This window comes from Diabrotica undecimpunctata, chromosome 8, assembly GCF_040954645.1.
Source record: "Diabrotica undecimpunctata isolate CICGRU chromosome 8, icDiaUnde3, whole genome shotgun sequence".
Taxonomy (NCBI): Eukaryota; Metazoa; Arthropoda; class Insecta; order Coleoptera; family Chrysomelidae; genus Diabrotica; species Diabrotica undecimpunctata.
In genome coordinates, this window is record NC_092810.1 from 127,875,721 (window position 1) to 127,894,190 (window position 18,470).

The 18,470-nt window shown below is 37.1% G+C and overlaps 1 protein-coding gene across 5 annotated transcripts in view; it reads left to right on the forward strand.

Moving 5' to 3' along the window:
* Positions 1 to 18,470, forward strand: part of Larp4B (La-related protein 4B) — a 129,227-nt gene that overhangs the window by 44,658 nt on the left and 66,099 nt on the right. For all 5 annotated transcript variants that reach the window (XM_072541001.1, XM_072540997.1, XM_072540999.1 and 2 more), the window contains one exon: positions 17,243 to 17,492. In XM_072541001.1, coding sequence (XP_072397102.1) covers positions 17,243 to 17,492 — 250 coding nt within the window. The remainder of the gene's footprint in view (positions 1 to 17,242; positions 17,493 to 18,470) is intronic.

The window sequence follows — 18,470 nt, forward strand, 5'->3', positions numbered from 1 at the left end:
TCATCTTACTAAATGATGAAAAATGTGTACGAAACTTATCAATAGAATGTAGTAGGTAGGCTCTTATTACCAAGACTGAAGAAGTTAGCAATAAGAATACACCAACATTAATGAGTTAATACAATGTCAGAGACAGATCTATAATTAACTACATACTTAAGCACAGAAAGATCAGAATTTGATATCAATCAAAGGGCACAATTCTTCTCAGAATTTCACTCAAAATAAAAAAATCTACCTATCATTTGTCCTTGAAGTCGACGTCAAATAAGCCAACTGTTAAATTCGTTTTGCCACTCAGCGTCAATTTATAAACACGTATTGTATGTATATAATATAATTATTATTGTTAATAGAAACTATTAATGTTGCTTCTCATCTTTCTGTCGGTGAAACCCCGGTCACTTCGCTGTGAAATCCATGGTATTTTAACAAGGTTTTCTCTACATAATTTACATTTTTTGTGATAAGATTTTACATGACGTCGCAAAATTGCTTTTATATTTTTCTGCTGGGAACAGATCCAATTTTAAGGGTTTTTATTAGGTTTTTTATCAATAACATTTAGTTCGTAAAATTTAATATTTATTTAAACTAAATTTTAAACAATAGCTGTATAATTTGTAGCGAAGCTAATGCATAAACAATTTCCAATTTTTTTATAAACTATCAAAAATTATTTATCTTTGATTTAATTTACGATAATACTGTTGTGTATTTATTAAAAGGTTCAATATTTATAACACTTACGGATTTAATTTATTTCTTTATTTATATTAACTTATCTGACAAATTTATATATATCCGTACGTTACAAATTCGCGAGCGCGAGTTCAGAATTAACTGTCTCTTCCAAATAAAATGTCCTTTATATATGCCATTGCCTTTACGCTAGAATCATCGAACAGCCTTCTCGATTAGCGGTGAAATTATAACGGTAAGGCAAACGGGTATTTTTACATCGGCTCGACCGTTTCTGGAAGGTTCATTCAGGTAAATTTCTGCCGGCTAATAGAATACTCTCGTAAAATCTAAAAACAGAACACATTAGTCATAATATTTACGGTTATTTTAGGCCAGGATAATTATCGTAACATTGCCCCCCTCTTAAAAGATGGTTCCTCCTGGAACCTTGTCGGGACTGAAACCGGAACTGTATGCTGGTATCGGCAACTGGACCCTCTTTTACAACTTCCAGTTGTATAAAAATGACAAGGGACGGTTTTCTCTCCGCACCAGTAACTATGCGGATTGCAACAGACTAACACCTGGACTTCGGTGTCTTTAAAGACCTCCTCCACCATATTTCGGATAACCCTCCAATCTAATTGGCGGCACTCCAACTTTGGCATGGCTAACTTTTGCACGTCGGACTCTAGTACGTGCTCTCTCAATTGAAGTAAGGCTTCCCACACATCTCGGTAGGTAGGTTGGTCACGGGCAGTGTCTTTTGTTACCAGGTAGAAAAGGTAACGTGATGCATCTTGGAGTTTCAAGGTTTTACCGGGAGCTGGCACCTGGCATTGAAGTTCTGCAACTCGACCAAACTTCCTTCGAAAGACGGATGCCAACCCTGGTGCGTCTTTGATACTGGCTGGGATGGTAAGGGCCAGCGAGTAGTCATCGGGGAGCGCGAGTAGATCTTGCTTTTCTTCAGTGGTAACACCATGTCTTGCTTTACCGGTACCTCCATAGGCACCCATGAATTCCTCAAACGTGAGGTCAGACACGTCTTGGACTTGGTTTACTTCCACTTCTTCATCTACGTCGTGGTCACCTTCGAAAGACGCCAGCCGGTTATGGTGTACTATCATCGGCTTTCCCCTCGGAATCTTGCTTATTCGGTAGATGACATCGTTGATCTTCTCCATGATGAGGTATGGACCTTCCTCAACAACCTTTTCGCTTCTTGGGATTATACAGCCATACTTTGTCGTTCTTCTTAAAGCAACCCTTTTCGGCTTGTGTATCGTACCGTTTCTTCATTCGGTCGCTAGCGATCTGAAGGTGGGAACGGACCAACTCATGTACATCGTCCATTCTTCTTCGTAATTCGATCACATAATCTTCACCTGCTACATCTTCTCCAGGTCGACACCCAAATTCTAGATCACAAGGTAGTCGCATTTCGCGTCCGAATAGGACTCTGGCTGGTGTCTGGCCCGTTGATTCGTTAACAGCAGATCTGTAGGCCATTGTGAAGAACGGAAGGTATTGGTCCCAGTCTCGCTGATGATCGGACACCATCTTTGTCAAATACTTGCCAACTGTCCTATTCATTCGTTCTACCATACCATCCGATTGCGGATGATACGCGGTAGTTCTTGTTTTCTTCATGCCTAGTCTATCACATATTCCTTGGAATAGATCACTTTCAAAGTTCCTGCCTTGGTCACTATGGATCTCCAAAGGCACTCCAAATCGGCTGATATATTCTTGGATCAACTTATCTGCAACGGTGGCGGCCTTCTGGTCTGGAAGTGCATAAATCTCGACCCACTTAGTGAAGTAATCCATTACTACCAACATGTACTTGCCCCCATTTTCACTTTCTGGAAATGGCCCTGCAATGTCCAAAGCTATTCTTTCAAACGGGCTTCCAACATTATATTGTCTCATAGGAGCTCTCCTTTTCCGGTGAGGCCCGTTACTCGTAGCACAAATAGTACATTTCTTACACCAGTCTTTTACGTCGTTGGAACTGTTCATCCAATAAAACCGTTCCCGAATTCGCTGAAGGGTTTTCCTTACACCAAAATGCCCTCCCGATGGACTGTCGTGTAACTGACGAAGTACTTCGGCTATTCTGCTCTTTGGGATCACCAACTGTCTTCTTTTCTCTGAACCGTCATCATTTTCCAGGACTCGTTTGAGCAAGCCATCTTCGATGATAAATGAGTCCCACTGGGCCCAATACGTCTTAACTACTGAGCATAGGTTTGATATTTCCTGCCAAGGTGGTCGACGGTTTTCCTCTTTCCATTTTCGGATTTTCTGTATAACTGGATCTCTCTCTTGTTCTTCCCTTATCTTAGTAGGCGTCCAGTCGTCGTTGACAATCGTCGTTCTTAGCACTGCTGCTTCCTTGGATTCCGTTTTGTTGCAGTGAGGACACTCTGCTGGGCATGGCCTTCTGGAAAGAGAATCAGCGTTTCTGTGGCTAACTCCGGCTCGGTGCTCAATCTTAAAATCGTATTCTTGGAGTCGTTCGATCCACCTGGCTATCTGACCCTCTGGATTCTTAAACTGCATCAACCACTTAAGGGCGGCATGGTCGGTTCGGATTAAAAACTTCCTTCCATAGAGGTATTGATAGAAGTGCTCTACTGATTTCACTACTGCCAGAAGTTCTCTTCTCGTGACGCAATAATTCCGCTCAGGTTTTGAAAGGACTTTACTAAAATATCCGAGGACTCGTTCCTGTCCTCCTTGAATCTGAGACAGCACTCCTCCAATTCCCACGTTACTTGCATCCGTATCTAAGATGAACTCTCCTTCTGGCAGTGGATACCCCAAAATTGGTGCTGTTATTAAATGCTTTTTCAACGTTTCAAAGGCATTTTGGCAGTCTATATCCCAGCGGTATTCTCTTGCTTCCTCTGTAAGTCGCGTTAATGGCTTAGCGATATCTGCAAACTTCTTAATAAACCTCCGGTAGTAAGTACATAGTCCAAGAAAACTTCTCACTTGATGTTTGTCAGTTGGTTTTGGCCATTCCTTAATGGAATCGATTTTTCCCTTATCCACGGCCACTCCTTCTTTACTGACTATATGACCCAGATAATTGACTTTACCTTGAAATAGCTGGCACTTTTTGGGGTTTAGCATCAATTGGGCAGCTTTAAGTCGATTAAAAACGTTTTCTAAATTCCTCAGATGTTCTTCGAATGTCTCCCCCAAGACGATTATGTCATCCAAATAAACCAGGCATGTTTTCCAAGATAACCCTCTCAACACATTTTCCATAAGCCTCTCAAATGTCGCAGGAGCATTACAGAGTCCAAATGGCATAACGTTGAATTGCCACAGTCCAGATCCTGTGGTGAAGGCCGTCTTTTCTTTATCTACTGGGTCCATTTCTACCTGCCAGTATCCAGACTTCAAATCCAAAGTAGAAAACAATTTACTTCCAGCCAATGTGTCCAATGTGTCATCGATCCGAGGCAGAGGATAACTATCTTTCTTGGTAACGTTGTTCAGCAAACGGTAATCCACACAGAACCTTGTCGTTCCGTCTTTCTTCTTAACCAGGACCACCGGAGAGACCCATGGGCTCGTAGAAGGTTCTATCACCCCGTCTTTCTTCATTTCCTGAACAATCGTTTCAGCTTCCTCTCTTTTCGCCTGTGGTAATCGTCGAGCTGTTTGACGAATTGGCTTAGCATTACCAGTATCAATTTTATGCTTAACAACGGTAGTTCTTCCCGTCTTTCCTCCTTTCGGTACGAAAATATCACGATACTGCCGAAGAAATTCCCTTAATTTCCTTTTCTCCATCTGATTTAGAGACTGTCCTGCAACTGCAACCATTTGGTCGAATTTGTCGTTGGAATTATCAGATGTTGTCGCCTGACGAATTATGGATGTCACAGGTACACAAGTTCCTACTTTTGTCTCTTTCTTTATGGTCACTGGGTAGTCGTTGACATTGATAAGTCTCACAGGAATTTCTTTAGCCGAAGTCACCAATTCCTTTCCAATTATGATTCCACGGCCAACCTCATCGTCGTGGTTCCAAGGCTCCATCATAACAGGTCTCCCTTCGTCTACAATTCCCTGTAGTCGCGCTACTATGATCGTTTCGCTTCTCGCAGGCACGACTGTATCTTCTGTAATGGCTGCTTGCACAGTGTTGTCATTATGTGGATGGAGAAATACCTCCTCGTTGCCAACTTTGATTACCTTATTCTTAAAATCCAATTGGAATCCATGCATATTCATTACGTCCATTCCTAATATAACATCCTCTTCGATGTCAGCAACTATAACAGTATGGACGAACTTTTCTGCTCCAATTCCCAATTGTACCTGGATTTCTCCATGAATGTTAGCATTTTCACCTGTAGCGGTCCGAAGTCGCAACCTCGTTGGTAACAGTTTCTTTCGGCTGTTTATAACTGTCGGGCGTATAATGGTTCTGGTCGCTCCGGTATCCACCAACAACGTATGCTTTTTACCATTTATGTCTCCATCTACATATACACTATCTTCACGACATTTCAAAGAAGCTATTAGTATGAGAGGGTCTTTGGAAGAGTTCCGGGTCGAAGCTGCCCCCCTAAGGTTGACTCGTTCTGGTTTTCCTGATGGTGAGTTTCTTGATTTTATGGTCTTCTTTTTCTTGCATGTCATGCTTTTCATCAAATTAAAGAGCTGGTCAAGTTTATCTTCATCTCCTTCCTCTTTTACAGTCCTAACTTTACTGTACCCGCCAGAGGCCTGCGTAGCTGACTCGTATTCGAGGGCGGCGGATAGGACATCAACCAGCGTCTTGTGACGAGCTAATCGCAGTGTTCTCTGCATTTCATGATCACGAAGACCATCAATAAACGTTTGAACGGCCAATTTTTCCATCATGTCTTCGGGAGCTGTTGGATAAGCATATCGTACTAATCTGGCAATATCTACCTCATATTCTTGAAGAGCCTCATCTTTCTTCTGTCTACGATTTTTAAGCTGCGACTGATATACATGCTCCAAATGTTCGTGGCCATATCGCATATTTAACCTCTTCTTCAGTTGTTCGAAATCATCGGTCTCCTCTACGGCTATGGTCTGAAGTACATCTAAGGCATCTCCTCGAAGAGCGATAGTCAGGTTTACAGCCTTTTCTTTTTCAGACCATCCATTTGCTCTTGCGGCTGATTCGAACTGTTTCATGTAGTTGTTCCATGATGATTTTCCGTCGAAAGTTGGGACTTTAACATGAATAGAACCTCCACTTCCTTCAAATTTCGGCCGTGTCTCCAACTTAAATTTCGTCTCGTCTTCTTTTATCTCCACTGTAATTGGATTGTTTCCTCTCTCTGCTGTCCCGGTTTCCTCCATCTTCTTTTCCATCTCTTTCCATATCTTTTCTTCGAAGGCCAACATATCGGCAGCAACTTGGTTTTTTAACGAAGATATTCTATCGTCCAGGGCAGACATCTCAGAAGTGACTTTAGAGATTTCCGAAGAGATGTTAGCAGAGACTTTGCTTTCCAGAGAAGAAATCTCGTTAGAAACTTTGCTTTCTAAAGAAGCGATGTCGCCGGATACTTTGGCTACATCAGAAGAAACTTTCGAAATATCGTCAGAAACTTTGTTCTCCAATTTCGAAATCGACGAGATGACAGCATCATGTTTGTCTTCAAATATATAAGTCTCTGGATCTAGTCCTTCTTCTAGCAAAGCGTTCTTTAGTCGTTGGACTAACTCAGCCTTTTTTCCGGTGGAAGATAATTCTCTGTCTTCAAGATGTCTTCTTAAATTAGTCACTGTCAGCTCATAAATCGTAGCCATTTTCACAATTTATTTTATATTCACTTGTATTATTATTATAAGTCTAATTTATGTTCGATCTCACTCTGACACCATTTGTTGTGTATTTATTAAAAGGTTCAATATTTATAACACTTACGGATTTAATTTATTTCTTTATTTATATTAACTTATCTGACAAATTTATATATATCCGTACGTTACAAATTCGCGAGCGCGAGTTCAGAATTAACTGTCTCTTCCAAATAAAATGTCCTTTATATATGCCATTGCCTTTACGCTAGAATCATCGAACAGCCTTCTCGATTAGCGGTGAAATTATAACGGTAAGGCAAACGGGTATTTTTACATCGGCTCGACCGTTTCTGGAAGGTTCATTCAGGTAAATTTCTGCCGGCTAATAGAATACTCTCGTAAAATCTAAAAACAGAACACATTAGTCATAATATTTACGGTTATTTTAGGCCAGGATAATTATCGTAACAATACTACAGTATGTCTTCGTGAGTTGGAATTAGATGGAAATTTTTTATCATTAATGTTATCTAATGGGAAAAAATTAACCGTCTTAAAAGTTTTGACTAGCCTAAAACCAAAAATGCAATTATTAGGTATCAATTCTTTTTAATACAGTAAAACTTGGATAATTCGAATCTCAGGGGACCGTTAAAAAAGTCGAATTATCAAAAAATTCGAATTAAAAATATATCTACAAAAACAGTGATACCTACAAAAGCATCTAAAGCGATAAAAATCAACACTTTTGCAGATGTTTTCGTTCCTATTCTTGCCCGAATTTTGTCAACCGAAAAAAATGGGCAAACAAAACTGGGCTAAGAATACCAATTAAAACATTTGCTAGCTATAAAAATAGTCAATTATTGTCATTATGGCAGTGAGAACGCGTCATTAAAACAATAAAAAACATTTTGTCTCAAAAAATTTATTGAAAATAAGAACATTTGTTACAATTAACAAAAAAAGACAGACTTTAACTTTTTCCAAAGAAATCCGAAATTTTTAGCTGCTTTTTAGAATTTAGCTTCTCTGCAATGACTTCTAAGGTATTCTAAGGTGAACTAAAAATAGAATGACTTACGTCATTTTTACTTTCAAAGTACCGTCCAAGTTGTGTAATATGGTTCGTTGCTTCGGCTACACTGCAACATCTTCATCCACGTTGACAAAATATTCATAAGAGATGGCAGGATCAGAAATGACGTCTTTCCAGCAGTCAACTGAAGGCACCTCTTCTGTTAAAGTGTCGTTAGCGTTTTATGCGTTCTCCTTTTTTACGAAACCAGCTTTTTTTGAAACAGTGTTTGATCGTGTCGGGTGTTACTTTCTCCCAAGCATTCGAGAGGCCTTGAAGAATGTCTAACTTTATTGTAAGGGAGTTTAAGATTTTTTATGACGTCCTGGTCCATAGACTGGAGAACTGAAGTCATGTTGGCAGGAAAAAAATAACTTTTACATTTTCCGTTAGTGGGATAGTGTTGTAGGCCGTACAGTTGTCAATAAACAAACTAACTTTTCTTTTTTCTTTTATTTAACTTTTTGTCTAATTTCATCAGCCATTTCTCGAAAAGATCCCTAGCCATCCAAGAGCTCTTGCTCTGCTCACATATTCCACTGGTTTTGACTTGACGTTCTTAAAACAACGCGGATTAGCCAGCCGACTTACAAATCATCAATAGAGGTAGCACTTCTGATCCGTCCATGTTTGCACCAATTAGGAGAGTGACTATTTCTTTGCTTAGTTTTCCTCTGTGACATTTTTCATTTTTAAATGCCAGTGTTTAGGCAGGAGTGTATTTAAAAAAAAGACCCGTCTCGTCAACATTGAAGATATCTCTTTCATCTATATCCTGAATCATCTCCTCCAATTTTTTTTTCATTCGTTGGCTTCTTTCTTATTAACGGCCCTACTTTCTTCCACAAATGGATTTGAATGAAATTTTGTTGCGTTCTTTAAAGCCGTGTAGCCACCCTGTACTCGCCTTAAAGTTTGTTTTTCCCCATTTCAACAACAAATTGTTCAGTTTTGCTTCTTATAAGGCGACCACTCACGGGAATCTCCTTAACCTTGGCTTGTTCGAACCATTTTAAAACACATTTGGATTTTCTGGCTCTCTTAACGTTTTTCATCCTTTACCGTACTCACTTTCACGCTTAAGATTTTTTTCTTTATTCTTCAAGTAGATATATCCACTTACTTAATGAGTAGGTGTGAATTATCATGAGGAGGAATTTCAGATTCCTTGACATTTTTCACATTTTCTACTTCTTTAATTGTCGCTATTTTTCCGATAACGTCAAAGTTTTACAATATGATAATATCAGCAGAAAAAACCAAATATATGACATCTAAATACCCACTACCATATAAAATCGAAAGAAATGGAAAAATACTTGCAGGAAGCAAGATTTAGTTATTTGGGAATAATAGACATAACTAGTTACGGAGATGTTGAAGAAGTACGACAACAAAGCTTAAAAGCAAGTAAATCGGCGGAATCTCTTAATGACACAATCTGGAAGAACAAACACCTAAGACAAGACACAAAAACAAGAATCTATAAAGCAGCAATTAGACCTATATTAACATACACTGCGGAGACAAAACCTGACTCATCTAAAACGTGACGACTACTAGAAACAACAGAGATGAAAATACTTCTACGAGTATCAGGGAAAAGTCTGTTGGATAGGAAAAGAAGCGGAAACATAAGAAGAGCGTGCAATATAGAAGACATAACGGCACTAATGTAGCTCCTTACCTTGGTTAAATACGGAAGGGAACGTGAAGGAGAAACTTGTCTTAGATGGGGCACTGGTTCATAGATGGCGCAGTAAAAACATTTTTCTCTATTAAAGAACTGTATTAGATTTTCCCCTTTATTTGGCAATGCTATTAAATGACGTATGAACTGTGTATTATAAGACAGGGGGTCGCCAACTAATTTTTTTTGTAAAAAGGAATCCCCGATCTAAGAAAGTTTAGAAACAGTTTTGTTTCTTCTATAGTGTTTACGATTAAAACTGTATCGCCATTATACTTAAGGTTCCAATTTATAGAGACAATTGTAATAAATTATGTAAATAATTCATATTATACAAAAAAGTATTTAATTTTTATTTTTATCTGGCGTGTTGGAGAATTATCATTTCTAGGTAGTGGTTGGTTATCACAATCAGTTCCATTGCAGTTACTGTATGCAATTGAGCAGTCTAGACCACATCCACATACTTTATCGCAACTAACTTCGCGAGAGCAAAATATTAGTTTTAAAATGATATTTGTTGCTGCTGGTTCTCTAATTTTGTACTATGGTCAAATGTTTTATGTTTAGTACCGAAAGCTTATTCAATTAACTTACATAAATCATCAAGTGATGTTCTAATCATAAATTATGCTAAATTATTAGATATTTAGTCAAATTACTTACCATTCAGTTTCCAAACAACACACACGGCAGTACAGCAGATTGAGAGAGGCCCTTATTAGGCGTGAAAACAGTTTTACTGGCGAAAGCAGAAAGTCAACTAAAAATTAGACAAATAGAAGAGGTCTAAAGGCGGGGTCCCACCAGTCGCGCTGCGCGGCGCAGCGCTGTTTGTTTTGGTTCATTTGTGCGCGGAGCGAGCTTGAGCGACTAGTGGGAACGACAAGTAGCGCTGCGCCGTGCAAGTTCAAACAAGAACGAACATTATCCGTTGGTTGTCGGTAAAGTAGTGTAGATCAAAGAAAAGTGCGCGTTTAGTTGGAACGGTGTTTGTGATTGAAGACCATTTTTACAGATTATTCTGTTTCTTTACTATCTTCGCGATGAGTTTTGAGTGGAATCATGAAGAAGTTGAAAAACTTATTTAGGCATACAGATACAAACCGGAATTATGGAATCCGAAAAGCAATAATTATCATATAAAAAGTAAGAAATATGATGCATAGGTATTTATTGCAGACAATATCGGTTGTTCCGTCGCTGAAGCTAAAACAAAGATGACGTCTCTGTTGTCTTCATATAGAAGAGAAAATGTGAAAATGAAAAAGTTAATGGGCACAGGCAAAGCTAATTTTACATATTAATTTCAGTAGACATTGATAAATGCTTTGTTTCATCTCTTTCTTATTACTGGTTCAATCATTGTTAACAGGTACTCGAAATCGTGTAACGACATACGACAAAAATTTTGAACCTGTCCTGCAACTAAATCACTTAAAAGATTATTTCCATTATAAACTTGTCTACTTTTAAATACTGGTGTAACCCAATAACGTTTCCTCCTGGTCTTTCGTTTTTCTTGTAAAAAATGGTTAATTACTATAGAGCAGCATATTACAGCGGCACTAGCTATTGCTAATTTTGTTTTCATCGTGCGCGCGTAAATAAAAACTGGAACTTATTTGCTCCTCTAGAATCACATGCGCAAAGTTGCGCCGCTCTGTGTAGTTCTGCTCCGCGCTGCTTGAAGCAGAGCAACGCAGCGCAGAATAGTGCGACTGGTGGGACCCCGCCTTAAGAGTCAATGGGTAGGCGTAGGTGGTGCAGTCGAGATAGAGGGCGACGCGATGTTGCAGTTCAATCGCACTTGTGGCACGTCCTACCTGCTAGCGCGATAGAATGGCAAGTTGCCGTCTCAGGCTTTGAATAAAGAGGCTAATGAAGACATGAAGTAACTTATTTTGAATTTGACAAGTCTAAGTGGATCATAGTTTGCTGGATCCAGCATATAAAAAAACGCTGAATCCAGCTGGATTGCTGGATGCTGGATCCAGCAATTGCAATCTCTATTTATGATACGGATAACCATCGCAAACTACTTGCCAATATATACTACTGTGGATTCCATAGGCTGTTTGGTCCATACTTATTCTGATACTTCTTGTACAGGTTAGTAGTTAAACCAATTAGTCCTGAAACGAACTGAGTGCGACAGTCTGGACAGTCTCCGTAAAGCTGTCTTCACGACCCGACGTTGATAAATTCTGCGTACCTGAGTAAGTCAAGTTTATTGTTTAAGTTAATTCAGCATTGACACTTGTGGTTCGCAGAACTGTTTACGATATATCTATCTCTACAATAAGTTGTTAATAAAAAATATTTGATCATTTAGTTTTATTATTTCGTTATTATTTCGGAGTTATCTTTCTTATAAAACTCGGACAATCATTTATACAAAAATAGTGTTGTTCTTAAAACCTTGAACAGGTTTTCCCAAATTGCTGGAAAAAATGCTTCTGTCACTTTCATTGGAATACAGACTCAATTTGGCATTTTTGCTAAGATTAAACCAGATATATTTGATATATTTGATCAAAAATGAGTTGGTTATGTAGAAGTTATTAACTACACGTGACACAAACAAACTTAAAATTAAATTAAGATGTTGAACTTTATACTTTCTCCAATAGAAACAACAATACTTCCAAGTCAGTTCTATTATTTTACTTATAAAACAGCTCAGATTTTTTGTGCCGTGTTTTATTTCAATTTTTGTATTGCTTTGATGACTTTTTCCTCTGTTGGGATATTATCTTTCTCTCTTTCGTCTTCCATGCCTTGGAGCTGGATTTCTGCTTCTTGCAACCTCATCTCATTTCTCTTATATTTAGTCTCTCCTCAAAATTGCCTGTCCTTCTTTCTAGTATGGTCCTGATCACCAGTGATCTCTCGTGTTCTTTGAACTATTGATAATCTAGGTTTGAATACCTTTCTGTTCTGGTTAACTTTTCTGTAGAATTTGCGCGTGTCCGTTTGTGTGTTATACTTCTCTGTTCTTTTATTTGATTTTCTATATGCTCCTTTTACTCTCTTTCCCTTCTATTCTATTCCCTATCTACTCTTATGTTATATTACATTATTTTATGTTTATGTTTATAATAAGGCTGCAAATGTTTTTATACGTTAGGAGCATGTATACCAACAATTTAAAAACAAAGTTTGACGATTGGACTCTCCAAACCCGCGAAATTTAAAAATTCCGGGTAATTTTTGAACACACATCGTATAACGTCAAAAAATAATGGCGTGACTTCATACGAATTCAACGTATTCAGTCTTAAAGATGGAACTCTTTTAGTTTTAGAATATTTCCACAATCAATTCAAAGGGTTTTTTCAGCAGGACATCTATGTTGGGAAATCAATCGATTTTGACGTGTATAAATATTTTAATAACAAATCATACGTTTTTTTAAGTTTGTGTCTTCATTGAAAAAAGTTTTATACGAGGATTCTTCGAGTAATACGTGGCCTAACACAGAGATGCGTGAATTCGAAGGAATCTTACAAAGCATCTGTCACTTTATCCTCCGATCTTTTGGAGGTTTACGTAAAGATTTTGTTCATTACAAGTGGGTTATATCGCGATAATTTTCACATTACAGATTGTACTCATTTTTATAGATCGGATAGGTGATCCTCATTTAAACGATATGAATTTTTGCCTCATTCATATTTTGGTTACCGGTGTAGTATTCGTCAGTTTGTACAGTTCAGAGTAAAATGTTAAGTTTTTGCGCTCGTTATGCTTGTTTTACTTGTTCAAGGAGTCGAGTCCTATCCCTTCATCATTTCTCGCCATATACCTTATATACTGAAGCTGCTCATTTTCTTGTATCCTTGGATTTGTTCCTGTTTGTTCGTTAGTTATCTCTCCTTGGTTTCTACACAAACTTATTAGAGATTTTATTCTTTTAAATTCCATAGATATGTTTTATAAGCTTCTCTTAAATCATTGCTTCGAAGGTTGTGTTCCATTTTCCGGTGTATTTTATATACGCTTTATTTCTAGACAATTCTTTGTCCCTTCTTCCGTGTATGACCGACCCATTACTGTATTTACATTTCTTGTTTTTGTTAAAAAAGAAGAATGATAATTTACTATCGAATTACTAACAGGAGAATGTTACTGTCATCGTGGTATGTGGTTGTCTTTTTAACGACGAATTACATGCTATGATTTTTTCTGACGGATATTCTCAAGTTAAAGTTGATTTCATGTAATCGAATATCGAATGAACTATCTTACAATAAAGTCGTCCCAGGAACGCAACTCAGCCATATTGGCAATATCATTTTAAAGTCGCATACTTTAAAATGTATAATATATCCCATTTATATTGTCAATATAAATGAGCCAGATAAAATTAAATTATTGGAAGAATTTTTCACCAAGTAACAAAAAACAAAATTTGTTTAATTTATTAATGATTGTATTTTGAGAACGATTTCCGATGTGAAAATTGAAACGTCAATAAACTTACTTTAACCTTCAATTGTGGCTTATTCCCAATAAAATAGTAATTACTTTAAAATGCCACAAGAAAATAGCTTCAGAACAATATTAATAAATACATCGTATCGTATTAGACAAGGAGCGAAAAGCTCGGGTTCGTTCGGAAAAATATTCCCATGAGATTTTTGTACATAATCACTTTCATGACATACCCTAGAATAAGCTTCAAGAGGTCGCCCGTGCGAAAAGTGGTTCTAATTTAATTAACCCTTTGAAGCCAGGTTTTTATTAAATTAAAAAACAGGATTTTTGTGAAATTAGCACTTCTTTCTTCTTATTCTTCCTATTATTTTGCATGGAACGTTGCAAAACAATTTTTGTCGTGTTTGAGACAAAGTCCGACATTGCAAGATGAACATTTCCACTGTGTTCTGCTAACATTTGCTGTCGTGCTGCAGTTGGCACATATCAAAGAATTAGTTCTTTGGGGCATATGAGAAGACTTTGAATGGCGCAGTTCCAAGGGAATATACCTTTTGAATTTAATCACTGGTTTTTCTGCTGATGGTCTTTCCCTTTTTAATTGTTGTGGAGCTCCAATAAGGCCTTTAATCACAGCGATCCGGAATTCTTTGAAAGGCATACTTTTGGATTGGCTTCTAAGTTGAAATAGAATGAAAGCGGTTACCACGCAAGCATCCACAAAAAAAATTTCTATACCACCACGTGTGTCTTTTTGTCTTCTCTTTACAACTTCGTTTGTTGCTGGATTTTAGTGATTTGCTAAAAGAATCACATTTCTGCGGTCCATCCACTTCAACGCAGATAGTGCATCTGTTGAAATACGGTAATCTGAATCTCCTCAATTTATTTGTTGTGTCAGTTTTGAACCCTGGTAAATCCTTCCTTTTTTAATGTTTCCACTTCCGTAAATTCGATCCGACAATAAAGATCTCTGAAGATCAATACAGTTGAAATAGTTGTTAAAGAACATTCGGTGGTGTTGTTTATTTACCAAGATCCTTGTTAGATCCTGTACGACTCGTTGTCCTAAGTTTTTTTCGGTGGAATTTCCCACGTTACCGGTATATATCTGGAACTCGCACATGAATCCGCTTGAATCTGCTCTAACCTGCTTGGGCATGTACTGTCGGATACTGCATCGACCTTTGAATCGTATCACAGACTCATCAATCGCTTGAAACTCGTGTGGATTCAGTGCTACAAGAAACGTTTCCGTGAATTTGGCCAGTAGTTGTCGCACTTTGTAAAGTTTGTCAAATCCGGGATCAGTTTTTTTTGGCTGCACTGTATTATCAACCAGATGTAAATTGCCTAGTAACCAAGCGAATCTCTTACGTGACATAGCCGAACTGATGAAAGGGTCTCGTAATTCATCACGTGACGACCAATAATATTTGTAACTAGGCATTTTCTTTATACCCATTAATTAATTTACTCCAAGAAATGTTTTGACTTCGTCTTCTGTTCTAGGTGTAAATCCATTTCCTCCTCCGTGTTTTTGAACGTAGTATAGACTGGTTCGAAATACAATGAGGTGAATGAAATCCTCAGGAAATAGTTCCAAAAACACATCTGTGGGTTTCTCTGCAGAATTTGGAATATTTGGGCCTGTAGTTTCAATAAATTGATGTGTTTGTGTTATATAACTTTCATTTTAGGTCCAAAATATAGAGTGATCTCGCTTTGCTGGCCGTAATGCTAGCGATACATCGTCTTCACAATCCGATTCTTGATTATTGGGAGTATTGGTTGTTTCATCTTGATTGTTAATTAGGTCTTCAAACACGATGTCCATATTTCCAATATCAAAGACATTCTCATTATTTGGTCGCCGAAATTCATCAAGATCCAATTCATCTCCCAAGACGCTTTCAATATCAGACACAACTGACTCCTAGTCATTTAGAATTTCATCCAATAAGGCGCCAACCTCGTTTTGGGACATATTTTTCAAATACCTGAAGCTCCACTTTAAATTTTGCATATTGGCAGAATTCATATAGGAAGTGCCCTGTGGTATACTATATAAAAGACAGTGATCTACAAAAGAAAATTGAAATGTATTCATGCAAATAACAGTACTTAGTGTGAAACAGACTTCAAAAATATCATCTACCCGTAATTTTTGTAATTAATAATAATTGAATAAACAAGAAAACAATTAAAATATGTCGCTCTGTCAGCACCGAACGTCCGCTTCAAATGTGTGCTTGACTAATTTTGTTATCCAGTTGATGTGATTCGATCAAATCGGTTCTAAACTAGTTAGACACTTACAATATAATATATGCAACCAATTTTACACACTGGTATGAGTGTAAAACCGCTGGAAAGTTTAAAAGAAATGTTTGTAAAGGTGGTCATCTCAGCATACGGACAGTCCTCAAAGGGTTAAACAATGTTTTTTAAACAAATTGTGAAAATCAATTTTTTCGGCCCGGATATTTTTTTTTAGGTTTTTTGGATCATTCTAAACAAATAAGTTCTCTTGTAATTTTTCTCGAAAATAGACCGTTTTCACGTTATAAACAATTTAAAACTGGAAAAAACGAAAAATATTTTCAAGGCTCAAAAACACAAGTAAAAAATATTATTTTTGAATTCACTAAGTGCCTAAAGTCAAGTTCAAACCTTGTTCTATCAGTTTCCTTATTTTACCATCTGTTTTTTTTTTTCATAACTGTTGATGCATTTTTTCATTGGACTCTATGTACATATTACTTTATTTTTCTTGGGCTAAAAATGGCGCCACCAGTTAACTTAATAAATAGTTAATCGTCTTCTTTTCGTATATAATGTCATTTCACGTTGGTCGGATTTTCTGCAGTTATTTGAAACAAAAAGTTTACAGCGAATCTTTTGTCAATTCTAAAAATGTTAAGTATACCTTGCATTTACGCTTTTGTGACGTTAATAGACAAATATTTGTAAATAAACGTCGGTGAGTTAGTGATTTATCCCGAAAATATTTGGCTTCCAAATAGTGACGAGCATATTTCATCTTTTGTTGACAATTTTCATTTAAATAATTCCTTCGAAATACAGTTTAAATTATTATCTTCTTTTAACAATAGCTGTATAGGGTTGAAGATCAATCTTCAACTAAGAAAACTTTGCTTTATATTTTGTATACCAGATCATCAAAGCCGTTGAAAAGGCAAACACCGCTGATAAATTATTTGGGGAATCCCCTAAATGGTTTTGTGTTGTATGTCGTTCTGTATTTGTGCTGTCATTTTGGCATGAGTAACTGTAAAATCTTGTCAATGTCTCGATGACATTGTTTACTTTTACTTAACTACCCGCTTTGTGAAAATCGACAAAAAATGTTGTATGTTGAATTTTTTTTAAGAATACAATGTGGGCATGATTCCTTATTTTCACCAAAATAAAGGATAGTTTCGTTAGTTTGGTAAAAGTTTTCATTTGATATATATGTGTACTATTAAAATTTTGGTAGTAGAAATAAATAACTAAACTTTATTTCTTTATTTCAGAGAAAATTTAGCAAATGATACGTACTTATTGTCACAAATGGACAACGATCAGTACGTGCCTATATGGACGGTAGCAAATTTCAATCAGGTTAAGAAATTAACCAAAGATATCAAATTGATCACCGAAGTATTACGCGAATCGCCGAATGTTCAAGTAGATGAAGAAGGTTTGAAAGTTCGTCCTAATCACAAAAGATGTATAGTTATTTTACGCGAGATTCCAGACAATACACCCATCGAAGAAGTTAAGGTAAGTGTATCTTAAATCATACATGTGTAAATCATAATTTTGAATAATTTTTCCTTTTTAAATGTCCTAGCAATTATGTGTTGCTATAAGAAGGAATATGATAATTGATCATACAATTTGACATCAGACATAGCGGTGCACATAATCCTTTCCAAATAATATTCTTCTCATTCCTTGAACCCTTGTCAGGGCGCGGTGACACTCTTAACTATTATTGTATTCTGTTTATTATATTATTAATATTCTGTTTACTTGAGCGTTTTCTACCATTTTCTAATTAACCTAATAGTTTTTCCATAACGTCTAGTTTGGTTTGTCTGTAGTTAATGTTGTTCCTTTTCAAATTTTCAATTAGAATTTTATCCCATGTTTTTCTTCATCTATTTATATTACAGTATCCAACTTGTAAATTGGATCCCGTTCTTCTCCGCCAATCCTCCCGGTCCAAGGCATGATCCTCCTCCAAACCTCTCGATTCCATCGCTCTTCTAATTCCTTCATTCCATGAGCGTCGAGGTCTACCTCTTTTTCTTCTTCCAGGGGGCTTCCATCTGTGAAGTTTTTGGGGCCAACGTTCGTCAGGCATTCTCAATAGGTGTCCAAACCATTTTAAACCTCATCTTTCTATTCTGTCAATGACCGTTTCTGTAGCATTCATGTTATTTCTTATAGATTCGTTGGTATTCTTTTCCAACCTCGATGTTCTAGCACTTCTCAAATAATCCATTTCAACTGCCAACAATCTTCTCTTCAGGTCTGCATTAATTGTCCATACTTCAGAGCCATAACAAAGAACTGATTCAACCATGGTTTGCCCTATTCTTTTTTTGTTCCTTTTGGAAATGTTGCGATCCCACCATAGGGAGTTCAGACATCCTACAATTTTACGTCCCTGATTAATTCGGTGTTTAATTTCGGTTTCTCCCAAGCCGTTCTTATCAATGAGTGCACCTAAATATTTAAGTTGTTCCACTTGTT